This window comes from Macaca mulatta, chromosome 20 (assembly GCF_049350105.2).
Source record: "Macaca mulatta isolate MMU2019108-1 chromosome 20, T2T-MMU8v2.0, whole genome shotgun sequence".
Classification (NCBI taxonomy): domain Eukaryota; kingdom Metazoa; phylum Chordata; class Mammalia; order Primates; family Cercopithecidae; genus Macaca; species Macaca mulatta.
This window is the reverse complement of record NC_133425.1, coordinates 21993030-22006793: the sequence shown is the minus strand read 5'-3', so window position 1 is coordinate 22006793 and position 13764 is coordinate 21993030. Positions and strand designations below refer to the sequence as shown.

The 13764-nt window shown below is 43.1% G+C and overlaps 1 protein-coding gene across 9 annotated transcripts in view; it reads right to left on the bottom strand.

Moving 5' to 3' along the window:
* The window catches only part of OTOA (otoancorin), a 96375-nt gene that overhangs the window by 74341 nt on the left and 8270 nt on the right, over nt 1–13764 (bottom strand). For 2 of the 9 annotated variants that reach the window (XM_028840701.2, XM_028840703.2), the window contains exons 2-7: nt 6394–6488; nt 6057–6085; nt 5934–5964; nt 5789–5816; nt 3129–3216; nt 564–695 (exon numbers count right to left, since the gene is read on the bottom strand). In XM_028840701.2, the coding sequence (XP_028696534.2) occupies nt 564–695; nt 3129–3216; nt 5789–5816; nt 5934–5964; nt 6057–6085; nt 6394–6484 (399 nt within the window). In that variant the 5' untranslated portion in view covers nt 6485–6488. Of the gene's footprint in view, nt 1–563; nt 696–3128; nt 3283–5788; nt 5817–5933; nt 5965–6052; nt 6086–6365; nt 6489–13764 lie in introns of those variants that run through there. The other 7 variants (XM_077986471.1, XM_077986476.1, XM_077986472.1 and 4 more) reach the window with 5 other exon arrangements.

Here is a 13764-nt window from a genome sequence, read left to right as displayed (position 1 = left end):
AATCAGGAGATCCTCAGATCCTCAATTAGAACCCCTCATTTCTTAGTACTCACAAAAATATGAATTAGGCCAGGCATGGTGGCTCACACCTGTAATCCCAGCACTTTGGAAGGCCAAGGCAGGCAAATGACTTGAGGCCAGGAGTTCGAGACCAGCCTGGCAAAATCTCATCTCTACTAAAAATACAAAAATTAGCCAGGCATGGTGGCACACACTTGTAATCCCAGCTACTTGGGAGGTTGAAGCACAAGAATCACTTATACCCAGGGGGCAGAAGTTGCAGTGAGCTGAGATTGTGCCCCTGCACTCCAGCCTGAGTGACAGAGTAAGACTCTGTCTAAAACAAAAATAAAATAGAAAATTATAAGGCTCTTCATTTTAACTTTGGAGAAAGTAAGTGAGAAAACTTAGATCCTAAAGCTCCCAGGGGGTTGGAGGAGGCAGAAGGAGAGAGGAAAAGACAATGAAGGGCCAAGGCCTAAGTCAGGCTCCATTTTATTCAATTCAACAACACCACGTGGTGCTGGACTTCCTCTATCCCCGGGATGCCAAGGGCGCCTCACCAAGCGGTCCTTCTTGTCTTCTAAGAGGCATTTCATAGCAGTGCGGAACTGCTGGGCATCTGTCTTCCTCAGGTCCTCCAGCAGCTTCTGGGGCTGGTGCAGACGCTGCTCCAGGTGGTTTCCCACGGCTGCCTGTATTGGGGGTGTTGGGAGAGTCGGTGAGAACAGAAAGAGCAGGAGCACATGGTCAGCACCATGGCCAGCGGCCCAGCCCGGCCACCTCATTCCCTGCAGAGACCACAACTGGTGGCCAGCAGTCTGGTTGGGCCAGCTCCAAATTCCTCATTAGCCACCAACATGTAAAAGTGAGGGGCCAGGCGCGGTGGCTCATGCCTGTAATCCCAGCACTTTGGGAGGCCAAGGCGGGTGGATCACGAGGTCAAGAGATCAAGACCATCCTGGCCAACATGGTGAAACCCCATCTCTACTAAAAATACAAAATTTAGCCAGGCATGGTGGCATGCACCTGTAGTCCCAGCTACTCAGGAGGCTGAGGCAGGAGAATCACTTGAACCTGGGAGATGGAGGTTGTGGTGAGCTAAGGTGGCACAACTGCACTCCAGCCTGGGCAACAGAGCGAGACTCCGTCTCAAAAAAAAAAAAAAAATCACTCATTGTTTATCTGAAATTCAAATGAAATCGGACATCTGTTTTTTGTTTTTGTTTTAGAGACGGGGTCTTTCTCGGTTGCCTAGGCTGGAATGCAGTGGTACGATCATAGCTCACTGTAACCTCAAACTCTTGGGCTCAAGCAATCCTCCTGCCTCAGCCTTCCAAGTACCTGGGACTACAGGCCACACCACCACACTCAGCTAATTTTTTGTTTGTTTGTTTGTTTGTTTGTTTTTGTAGAGACAGGGTCTCACTATGTTGCCAGGGCTTGTCTCCGACTCCTGGTATCAAACAATCCTCCCACTTATGCCTCGCAAAGTGTTGGGATTACAGGCATGAGCCACCACGCAGAGCCGCATCTGTATTTTTATTTGCTAAATCAGCAACACTTCTTGTGGGCCTCAGTTTTCTTACCTGCAAAATGGAGGCAATAAGAGAACTTACCACATAGGGTTATTATGAGGATTCAGTGTGTAAAGTGTTTTCGATAGTGGCTAGCACACAGTAAGTGCTCAATAGTGCCAGCTATTATTCTCTATCTTGACCAAGGTGAATAATGGCTTACTTAAAGCCTCACCCCTAAAATGAAAGGTCCTGTGGGTAGTATCATGACTGTCTTGTTCTCTACTGAGACCTCAGTGTCTGGAGCCATGCCTGGCAAAAAGCAGTTGTTAACTCAGTAGATATTGAATGAATAAATGAATATGGTATATACACAGGAAGAGATATATCAGGTTAAAGTAGATACATCTCATGAGTATCCATTACCTCTAGAGAAAGGGCAAGCATTGCTTCTCCTTCAGTTGCCCTGACTGATGAAGAGAAGAAAAGCAGATGCCATGTGGGGCCAACAGCCACCTCCAGCTAATGGCTGTCCTGGGACCTGGCAGACAACAAGCTCTCTGAGTATATTTGTGACATCAATGTTGGTTGATGTTTCCATTTTCAATAAAATGTAAGTAAAAATGGAAACAATGAAGACATGTCAGAACTTTATTCATTAATTAATGACATAAATGGCCTTTTGCTAAACTGAATAATTGTTTCTCAATACTGAAAGAATTTTTCTCCAATTTTCTGTGTTATCCACAGTGTGATGAAAAAGACACAACATGCCACACTAGGCTAATAGTCGGGCAGGTGCTGTGCAGTTCACCGCAGTCACCACCGCAGGCATGAGCCCTATTGCCCCTTAAGGCAAATATCCTTTGCCACCTATCAACACGCTTGTGCTATTGTTTTCATTACAGTAGAGTTAAAAGAGGAAAAAATACATTTCTTGGACCCATGGTAGAAAGACTGATCACTCTATCCAAATATCCACTCTCTCACTGATCTTCATCAATTGAACCCTTCAACTTTTAATTGGGTACATGTCTCCTTTGCAGTAAGATGTGACTATGGTATGTGAGTCAAGCTAATGTGTGCAGAGGGAATTGTGTAACTTGCAAGTCATATCCTCAGAAGAGAAGATGCTTACCCTTGTCTTCTTCTTCTCACCCTTCCCCTGCATTGGAGAAGGGGTGTGGTGTTTCCACCACATGGGCAATAACTCCCCAGGAGATGACAAAGCAAAAAGATAAAAGGAACCTGGGTCCTTGGATAACCTCATGGAATACAGCTGCTTTTTCTCTGTGGCTCTCCCACTTAGCTCTGGACTATTACATGAGAAAGAAATAAACTAAACTGTTTGAGCTGTTGTCCTCTGGGGGTCTTTTTGTTATAGCAGCTCAGCCTATACCCTAATATATCATGTCTCCATCAAAGGTGGGAAAATGAAAGAAAGACAAAATATCTTATATCACGTTTCAAGAAGAACTGTACAGAACCCTTTTCCTTGCAGAAGTAAAGACTGTCTCTACATCCAGCCCACTTCTCCAATTTACCTGGCCCCTGAGTTTGCAATCCCTGAGCACTGAGATGGGAACAGAAAGATGGGTCTCAGGTACACACCTGCAGGCTGGAGATGGTGAAGGCAACATTCCGGGAATTCAGATAGGCCAGGACTCTGTGGGACAGGTCATCCGTCCACACGTGGGAGCTTCAGTTGAAGACAGATGGGAAAAGATCACAATGACAGATTCTCCTACAAGCACTACCGTACTAGCTAAGTGCCCAGGGGACAGGTCGGGATGGACCAGGGGTGTTAGAAACTTTGTGCTTGGAAGTGGGAGGTTTCTCTTTTCTTTTCTTTCCTTTTTTCTTTTCTTTTCTTTCTTTCTTTTTTCTTTTCTTTTTTTTTTAACAGGGTCTTGCTCTGTTGCACGATCACGGCTCACTGCAGCCTCAATCTCCCCAGCCCAAGTGATCTTCCAACCTCAGCCACCCAAGCAGCTGGGATCACAGGTGCATGCCACCACACCCAGCTAATTTTGTTTATTTTTTGTAGAGATGGGGTCTCACTATGTTGCCCAGGCTGATCTCAAACTCCTGGGCTCAAGCAATCCTCCCACCTCTGCCTCCCAAAGTGCTGGGATTACAGGAGTGAACCGCGGTGCCCAGCCTGAAGTAAAAAATTTCTTAACCAGTCACAGTGATAGAAGAGTTTCCAATTCTAGGAATCTGCCTGGATCCCATTCTCTCAAAGCCAATTCCCAAGTTTCTAAGCTGTATGCAATATTCTAATTTCCATTAACAATCTACTTAGATTGACTACAATCCAAACTGATTGAGTTAGAAAGATGTACATTTAAAAAGCAGATGCTAGGTATACCATGAGAGGCTGGAATAGCATAGTTAAGAGTGTGGGCTCCAAACTGGATTTGAATCCTAGTTTCATCACTTAGCTGTGTGACTTGAGACAATTTGCTAAATTTTTGTGCCTCAGTTTCCCTTTCTATGAAATATTGCTAACAACTGTGAGATTAAAATTTGTTCACACATGAAAACTGTGTAAGGTAGTGCCCAACACACAGTAAATGCTCATGAATAGCCTTTTCTTTTCTTTTTTTTTTTTTTTTTTTGAGACAGAGTCTCACTCTGTCACCCAGGCTGGAGTGCAGTGGTGCAATCTCGGCTCACTGCAACCTCTGCCTCCTAGGTTCAAGCGATTCTCCTGCCTCAGCCTCCTGAGTAGCTGGGATTACAGGTGTGCACCACCACACCCAGCTCATTTTTGTATTTTTAGTAGAGATGGGATTTTGTCATGTTGGCCGGGCTGGGCTGGGCTGGAACTCCTGGCCTTAAGCGATCCTCCCAACTTGGCCTCACAAAGTGCTGGGATTACAGAGGTGAGCCACCATGCCCAGCCTATGAATAGCCTTTTGTAATCTTTTGTTTGTTTGTTTGTTTGTTTTGACACGGAGTCTCACTCTGTTGCCCAGGCTGTAGTGCAGTGGCTCAATCTTGGCTTATTACAACCTCTGCCTCCTGGGTTCAAGTGATTCTCCTGCTTCAGCCTCCCGAGTAGCTGGGACTACAGGCACACAACACCATGCCTGGCTAATTTTTGTGTACTTTTAGTAGAGACAGGGTTTCATTATGTTGGCCAGGCTGGTCCCCAACTCCTGACCTCGTGATCTGCCCACCTCGGCCTCCCAAAGTGCAGGAATTACAGGCATGAGCCACCGTGCCTGGCCTGTAATCTTATAAAGAGACGGATGGATGGATGGATGGATGGATGGATGGATGGATGGATGGATGGTTAAATTAATAAATAAAATACTTAGACTGAAAGAATATATCCAAAAGTATCCATTGGTGTTATCTTAGGGAAAGGAGGGGCTATGGGGATCTTTCACTTCAACATAACTGGGTATCCCTGACATGGGGCCCCAAGATCCCTATTTCTTCTCCTTCATAGTACTCATCATATTAGAATTGTTTATTAATATTGGCATTTCCACACTACCTACCTCCCTGCCCCATGTCCCTGGTATCTGTCTATATGCAGCTTATAGCGCAAAAGTAAAGGAAATGGGTCCTGGAGCCAGGCCACTGGTTCACATCCCAGTTGTGTGGCCTTGATTTACCCTTCCTGTCCTCAGTTTCACCGTTGTGTGCAATGGGATAACAACAGGACCTACCTTGTGTGGCACTTGTGAGGATTAGATTGTTTCTATACCAAGCACTTAGTAGAATACCGACTACATAGAAAGCACTCAATAAATTTCAGCTCTTAGGCCGGGCACGGTGGCTAATGCCTGTAATCCCAGCACTTTGGGAGGCTGAGGTGGGCAGATCACCTGAGGTCAGGAGTTTGGGACCAGCCTGGCCAACATGGTGAAAACCGATCTCTACTAAAAATACAAAAATTACCCGGGTGTGGTGATGGGTGTCTGTATTCCCAGCTACTCAGGAGGCTGAGGCAGGAAAATTGCTCGAACCCCGGAGGTAGAGGTTGCAGTAGTGAGCCAAGATAGCACCACTGCACTCCAGCCTGGGCCGCAAGAGTGAAACTCCGTTTAAAAAAAAAAAAAAAAAAAAAAGGCTCTTACGCTAGAGTGAGGAAGAATGATGTCTGTGGAGCAAGGGTGTTGACTTTTAAAACATTGTGCATTGATTGACATTTTTTGTAATGAGCACATATTACTTTTTACAATTAAGAGACTTCCATTAAGAATTTTTATTAAAAATCTATCCCATCCCTTCCCCTCTCCTCTAGGGCAGGTTACCTTTGAAACTGTATGAGATCCAGCAGTGCTACAATGGGAATAAAATGAAAAGACATCTTTAAAAGGAATCATTCCAGAGAGATCACAGCCGCATTCTGTTTGAAATTCTTAGAAGCAGCAAGTGGAGACCGAGGGGGCACATTACCATTCAGATAGCTTCCATCTATTATTTCTTCCTAAAAGACAAAGAGATAACATCAAGTATAACATCCAAAAGTTGGCAATTCCAGTAGAGGGGATTCTGATTAAGAGAAAATAGAATACTCACCGCCATTTTTTGCAACAATGGATGCAAATCTGTAAGAAAGCCATTGAATGTATAACTAGAATTGAATTGTGTGACCTTCAAAACTACAAATACAGGTTAGGGGAAAAGCCCCAGAAAGCCACTCATAAAGGAAATTTTTAGTGAATCTGAATTATAACTGTCCACTCTGAGAAAACCGTGGCTTGAAAAATCCTCTTAGAATAATCCTGAAAAATCATACATGCACACCCCCCCAAAAAAAAACAACTTACAGCATCATGTACCTAATGTATCTATCCCACCACATTCCCTAAACTGTGTGGAAACCACAAAGGGTGATTCTTCCCTCAGGACTTACCCTGCCTGGAATTTGGCACTGTATAACTCGACACTCCATGACTCAGAAAAAGGAATAGGAAAAGGGAGTATGTCGTGGGTTCCTGAGACATTCTCCTGTAGTTAATTTAAGCATAGAAGTGATTCAGGTTTAAATATATATATATATATATACACACACACACATACATATTTAAACATGTATATAAACATACATATATAGAGACATTCAGAAGACAAAAGGAAAAACCAAGTAGACCCAGAATCCCTTGAAATCTTTTTAAAAATAATTTTAAAATTCACCTACTTTCCTCCATCTAAACCCACATTCTAGTCTAAGACACTATCATCTCTCTCCTTGGTGACTACAATGGCCTGTTTATCTTACCACTACCTCTGACTCCTCTCAATCCAGCAAAAAGGCATGGTCAAAAGTAGACTCTGGGCCAAGCATGGTGGCTCACACCTGTAATTCCAGCACTTTGGGAGGCCAAGGTGGGTGGATCACTTGAGGTCAGGAGTTCGAGACCAGCCTGGCCAACATAGTGAAACCCTGTCTCTACTAAAAATACAAAAATTAACTGCTTGGTGGTGCATATCTGTAGTCCCAGCTACTTGGGAGGCTGAGACAGGAGAATTGCCTGAATCTGTGAGGTAGAGGTTGCAATGAGCCAAGATTGTGCCACTGCACTCCAGCCTAGGCAACAGAGCGAGACTCTGTCTGAAAAAAAAGTATAGACTCTATTTTATCTGCAAGAAATGTATATACAGAATATAAAAACTACTCTTATAATTAAATAAGAAGATATACAAGCCAAGGGGAAAAAATGTAAAAACAATATGAAGTTGGCCAGGTGCAGTGGCTCACACCTGTAATCCCAGCACTTTGGGAGGCCGAGGTGGGCATATCATGAGGTCAGGAGATCAAGACCATCCTGGCTAACACGGTGAAACCCTGTCTCTACTAAAAATACAAAAAAATTAGCTGGGCGTGGTGGCACGCGCCTGTAGTCCCAGCTACTCAGGATACTAAGGCAGGAGAATGGCGTGAACCCGGGAGGCGGAGTTTGCAGTGAGCCGAGATCGCGCCACTACACTCCAGCCTGGGCAACAGAGCAAGACTCTGTCTCAAAAAAAAAAAAAAAAAGAAGATACGAAGTTAAACTTCATAAAAACAGATGTAAAAATGGCCAATAAGCACGCAACTGATTATCACAGCTAACAAGAACTAGCAAACTAAACCCACAACGAGACCACTATAAAGTCATTAGAATGGGTAAAAATTTCAAAGACTGACTATCAAATGTTGGTGATGATACGGAACAACGGGAACTGTGATACAGCTGCTTGGGAAAACTGACAGCGTCTTACAGACCTAAATATACAATAACCTATGATCAAGACATGCCACTCCTAGGTGTTTAAGCAAGAGAAATGAAAACATGTCTACACAAAGATTTGTATAGCTTCATTCATAATAGCCAGATATTGCAAAGAATCACATATCCAATAACAGGTGAAAGGTTAAACATGGTATCTCCATTCAGTGGATACCATTCGGTAATAACAATAAAAAGAAATTAGTTATAATTTTATTCTAGCTATGATGGAGTAATTGGCAATGGGTAAACCTTCCTGCCTTAAACAATTAAAAAACTGGCTGAAATATGTGGGTGCAAAGGTTTTTCAGACATTGGGCAGCAGGTAGTACAAGACTGAGATCCCTGAGCAAGGAAAGCAAACAAGCTGAACTCTGTAATTGCTCCTGCTCAGTGCCTGGAGTCTCCAGCCCATAGCACAAGGAGGGAGAATTCAAACAGAGCCTACAGGTCTCACTGAGCAGAAGAGACAGAGTGGAACTTCAGGGAAATCAAGGCAGCTAGAATCCATAGGAAGAATACTTGGAGAGGAGGAAGTTGCACAGAGAGAAAGTTCTGGAGATCTGAAGAAGGGTCTTTTGAGTCTTTGGCTGAATATTTATCTACCCATGCTTGTAAGAAACCACCTGAGGCTGGAGAATGAACCACCTGTATGCAGAGCAATCCTTGGACCTCACAGGGGAATGAGAATAGCTCCTACAAGCTGCAATGGAAAAATCTCCAAATACATTGGGCATCAGGGTCAATCATCAAAGAATAATTACCTCTATGATAGGCCAAATTAGCCCTAGACTAAAGTTTATTCTAGATGTGCCCTAACAAAGCTCAAAAGCAAGTCTTGGAAGGATCTAATTGATTCCAAGTAACTGAATTGCATTCCAGAACAAAACCCAACAATATTTAAAGCAGTATGATAAAACCCAGAAACTTTAGAAAACCAGAAGATGGAGCAAGAAAAAAAAAGAAAAAGAAAAAAAACCCAGCAATGTAAAATCCAAAGTGTCCAGCGTCCAATCAAAAATTACCAGGCAGGCTAGGCACAGTGGCTCATGCGTGTAATCCCAGCCCTTTGGGAGGCCAAGGAGGGTGAATTGCCTGAGCTCAGGAGTTTGTGACCAGCCTGGGCAACATGGTGAAACTCTGTCTTCACCAAAAATGCAAAAATTTGCCAGGGATGTAGCAGGTGCCCAGCTACTCAGGAGGCTGAGGTAGGAGGATCACTGAAGCCTAGAAAGTTGAGGCTGCAGTGAGCCATGATTTTGCCACTGCACTCCAGCCAGGGTGACAGAGCGAGACCCTGTGTCAAAGAAATTTTTTAATAAATAAATAAAAATTACCAGGCATACAAGGAAGCAGGAAAATATGGCTGATTGTCAGGAGAAAAATCCAATCAATAGAACAGATCCAGAAATGACACAGAAGATCCAATTAATGGACAAGGATGTTTATTATAAATACACTCTATAAGTTCAAGAAAATAGGGAAAACAGTGAGCATGTTAAAGGGAGAGACATGATAGGTACAAAATAAACCCCAAGATGAACTTCTAGAGATAAAAATATAATATCTGAAATGAAAAATACACTGGATAGAGTTAACAGCATATTAGACACTGCAGAAGAAAAATTAGTGAACTTGAAGTCATAGCAAAATAAATTATCCAAAGTAAAATGCAGGGGGAAAAAGACCGAAAAAATTAAGAGGTCTCTGGAGCAATATGAAACTATTTGAAATATGTGTAATTGGAGTCCCAGGAAAGGAGGGGGTGGCAGAAAAGTATCTGAATAAATCATGAGCGGGCACAGTGGCTCACGCCTGTAATCCCAGCACTTTGGAAGGTTGAGGTGGGCAAATCACTTGAGGCCAGGAGTTCAAAACCAGCCTGGCCAACATGGTGAAACCGCATCTCTACAAAAAAAAAAAAAAATTAATTAGCCAGGTGTGGTGGCTGTAATCCCAGCTACTCAGAAGGCTGGGGCACAAGAATCACTTGAACCCAGGAGGCAGAAGTTGTAGTGAGCCAAGATTGCACCACTGCACTCCAGCCTGGGTAACAGAGTGAGACTGAAAAAGAGAGAGAGGAAGGAAGGAAGGAAGGAAGGAAGGGAGGGAGGGAGGGAGGGAGGGAGGGAGGGAGGGAAAACATGACCTCATGACCAATTTGTGTAAAGTTTGATAGAACTACGGATCCATAGATCCAAGAAGCTCAACCAACCCCAAGCAGAGGAATCATGAAGAAAGTCATGCCAAGGCATATATAATAATCAAATTGCTTTAAAAAATGATTTTTTAAAAAAAATCCAACAAAAAGGAGTTGCATCTAGACTATATGGGAAAAAACTCTCAATACTAAAAAGTAAATAAATAAGCAATCCAATCAGAAAATGAGCAGAAGACATGAGTAGATATATCATCAAAGTATATATACAGATAGCAAATAAATACATGGGAAGATACTCAGCATTTTTAGCCATTAGGAAAATTACCATTGAAACTACAGCGTAAACCTATCAGATGGCTAAAATAAAAAATAACCATAATGAGGCTGGGTGCAGTGAATCACGCCTGTAATCCCAGCACTTTGGAAGGCCGAGGTGGGTGAATCACCTGAAATCAGGAATTGGAGACCAGCCTGGCCAACATGGTGAAACTCCATCTCTACTAAAAATACAAAAATTAGCCGGGCGTGGTGGCTCATGCCTGTAGTCCCAGCTACTCAGGAGGCTGAGGCAGGAGAATTGCTTGAACCGGGGAGGCAGACGTTGCAGTGAGCCAAGATCACGCCACTGCACTCCAGCCTGGGCAACAGAGTGAGACTTCATCTCAAACATAAATTAAAAGATAAATAAAACCATAATGCCATTAACTGGAAAGGATGACGAGAAACTGGATCACTCACACATTGCTAATGAGAATACAGTGAAACTCCATCTCTACTAAAAACAGAAAAAATTAGCCAGATGTGGTTGCGGGCACCTGTAGTCCCAGCTACTAGGGAGGCTGAGGCAGGAGAATGATGTGAACCAGGGAGGCAGAGCTTGCAGTGATGCAGTGAGTCAAGATTGTGCCACTGCACTCCAACTTGGGCGACAGTGCAAGGCTCCATCTCAAAACAAAACAAAAACAACAACAACAAAAAACCTGTACACAAATGTTCATAGCATCTTTACTCATAGTAGCCAAAAAATTGAACCAATCTAAATGTCATTCCATAGGTGAATGGTTAAACTGACTGTGATATGTCCATGCCATTGAATACTACTCAGCAGTGAAAACGAACTATTGATACAGGCAACAACTATTGATGGACCTACAGGGAATTATGCTGAGGGAAGAAAGCTAATCACTGAGAGTTATATACTGATGATTCCATTTATAAAACATTCTTGAAATAAAATTATAGAAATGGAGAACAGATTAGTATTCGCCATGGGGAGAGGGAGATAAGGCTATCAAGGGATGTATGAAGGAGGCTTGTGATCACCAGGAGAGTTCTGGGTCCTAGTTAGGGTAGCTGTTACATTAATCTACACATGTCACAAAATTGAAGAAAACGATATAAAATATACACACAAAGAAGTCCATGTAAAACTAGTGAAATCTGAATAAGCCCTGAATTTGTACCATGATTTCCTGAGTTTTATATGGTACTGTTGTTATATAACATGTAACCAATGGGGAAAACTGGGTGAAGAGTACACAGGATATTTCTTTTGCAACTTTCTACGAATCTCTAATTATTTCAAATTCTTTTTTATTTTTTTGAGAGGCAGAGTCTGTCTCTGTCACCCAGCCTGCAGTGCAGTGGCATGATCATGGCTCACTGCAGCCTTGAACTCCTGGGTTCAAGCGATCCTCTGGCCTCAGCCTCTTGAGGAGCTGAGAATACAGGCATGTACTATCATGCCCAGCTAATTTTTTTAGTTTTTGTAGAAATGGGTTCTTGCTATGCTTCCCAGGCTGGTCTCAAATTCCTGGCCCAATCCTCCCACCTCAGCCTCCCAAAGTGCTAGGAATACAGGCATAGGCCACCATCCCCGACCACACAATTCTTTTTAATTTAGTTATAGTATTCTGTACCACTGTAGGATGACAATAGTTAACAATAATATATGGTTTCAAATACCTAGAAGGAGGATATTGAACAGAAAATGAGACATGTTTGAGATGGCAGACATGCTAATTACCCTGATCTGATCACCATACATCATACACATCAAAACATCATTATGTACCCCATAAATATGTGCAATTATTACATGTCAAATTTTTTTTTTTTTTTTTTGAGATGGAGTCTCACTCTGTCACCCAGGCTGGAGTGTAGTGGTGCAATCTCAGCTCACTGCTACCTCTGCCTCCCAGGTGCAAGCGATTCTCCTGCTTCGGCCTCCCAAGTAACTGGGATTACAGGCATGCACCACCACACCCAGCTAATTTTTATATTTTTAGTAGAGACAGGGTTTCGCCATGTTGGTCAGGCTGGTCTGGAACTCCTGACCTCTGGTGATCTGCCCGCTTTGGCCTCCCAAAGTGCTGGGATTACAGGCGTGAGCCACCATGCCCGGCGTATATGTCAATTTTTTAAATAAATAAAATAATACATTTTTAAGCATCCAAAGGGAAAAAACACACATTATGTGCATAGGAAAAGGAATACACTACCGATATAGGCAACAACACGGATGAACCTCAGAAATATCATGCTTATGCTGAGCAAAAGAAGCCAGTCTAAAAAGACCACACAACATATGATTCCATTTCCGTGAAACTCTAGATTATGCAGAATAATCTTCAGTGACAGAAAACAAGTTAGAAATGGTCTGGGACATTATTAGGGTGCAATGAGAAAAGTTTATTGCAACAGGGCACAAGGAAACTTCTTGGGGTGATGGAAAATTTTTTTTGTAGAGATAAGGTCTCATTATATTGCTCAAGCTGGTCTCAAACTCCTGGTTTCAAGCAATCCTCCCACCTCAGTTTCCCAAAGTCCTGGGATTACAGGTGGATGCCATTGCACCCAGCCTCCATTTTCTGTATCTTGATTATGGTGGTTCTCACACAGATACATACATTTATCAGAGAACTGTACACTTAGCATGCATTGTATTGCATGTAAATTTATACCTCACAGAAGTCAGTATCAAACAGAAATGGAAAAGCATGGACTGTGGAGCCAGTCACCTGTTCTGAATCACATCTCTGCCACTTACTAGCTGTGAGATGTTGGACAAATTTCTTTCTTTTTTTTGATATGGAGTCTTACTCTCTTACCCAGGCTGGAGTGCAGTGGTAAAATGTAGGCTCACTGCAACCTCTGCTTCCCAGGTTCAAGCGATTCTCCTGCCTCAGCCTCCTGAGTAGCTAGGATTACAGGTACCCACCATCACACCAGGCTAATTTTTGTATTTTTAGTAGAGACGGGTTCCCACCATGTTGTCCAGGCTGGTCTCGAACTCCTGACCTCAAGTGATCCACCTGCTTTGGCCTCCCAAAGTGCTGAGATTACAGGCGTGAGCCACTGTGCCCGGCCTTGGACAAGTTTCTTAATCTCTCTGCACTCCAATTTTCTCATCTGTAAAATGAGATTAATGATGGTACCAGCATCATTGTGTCGTATGAGGGTAAAATGAGTTGTTAATAGTGAATCACATCCAACAGGGCTTGACACAAAGTCAGCTGTGTATACAAGCTTATTAAATAAGCAAATAAACCAGATTGCTGTTTTCAAACAGATGCTGTTTTGAAAAACACCATCTCAGTAAACTCATGTCACCCTCCTCCTCTCCCCATTACCCTCAAGATAAAGCCCAAAGCTTTTTCAGTGACTTTATCACCCGCCTCTTTGCCCCTCATTCCCCAGAGTTCCTGCCCGGGCCATCTATCTGTCCCTCCAAGTTGCTATCTTCCCCAAATTAAGACCCTCTCACAGGCTGTTCCTCGGCCCAGAGGATTCTTCCCCTTTCTCTTTGCACAGCTAAGATCAATTCATTGTAAATTTCCAGTCTTCGATGAAG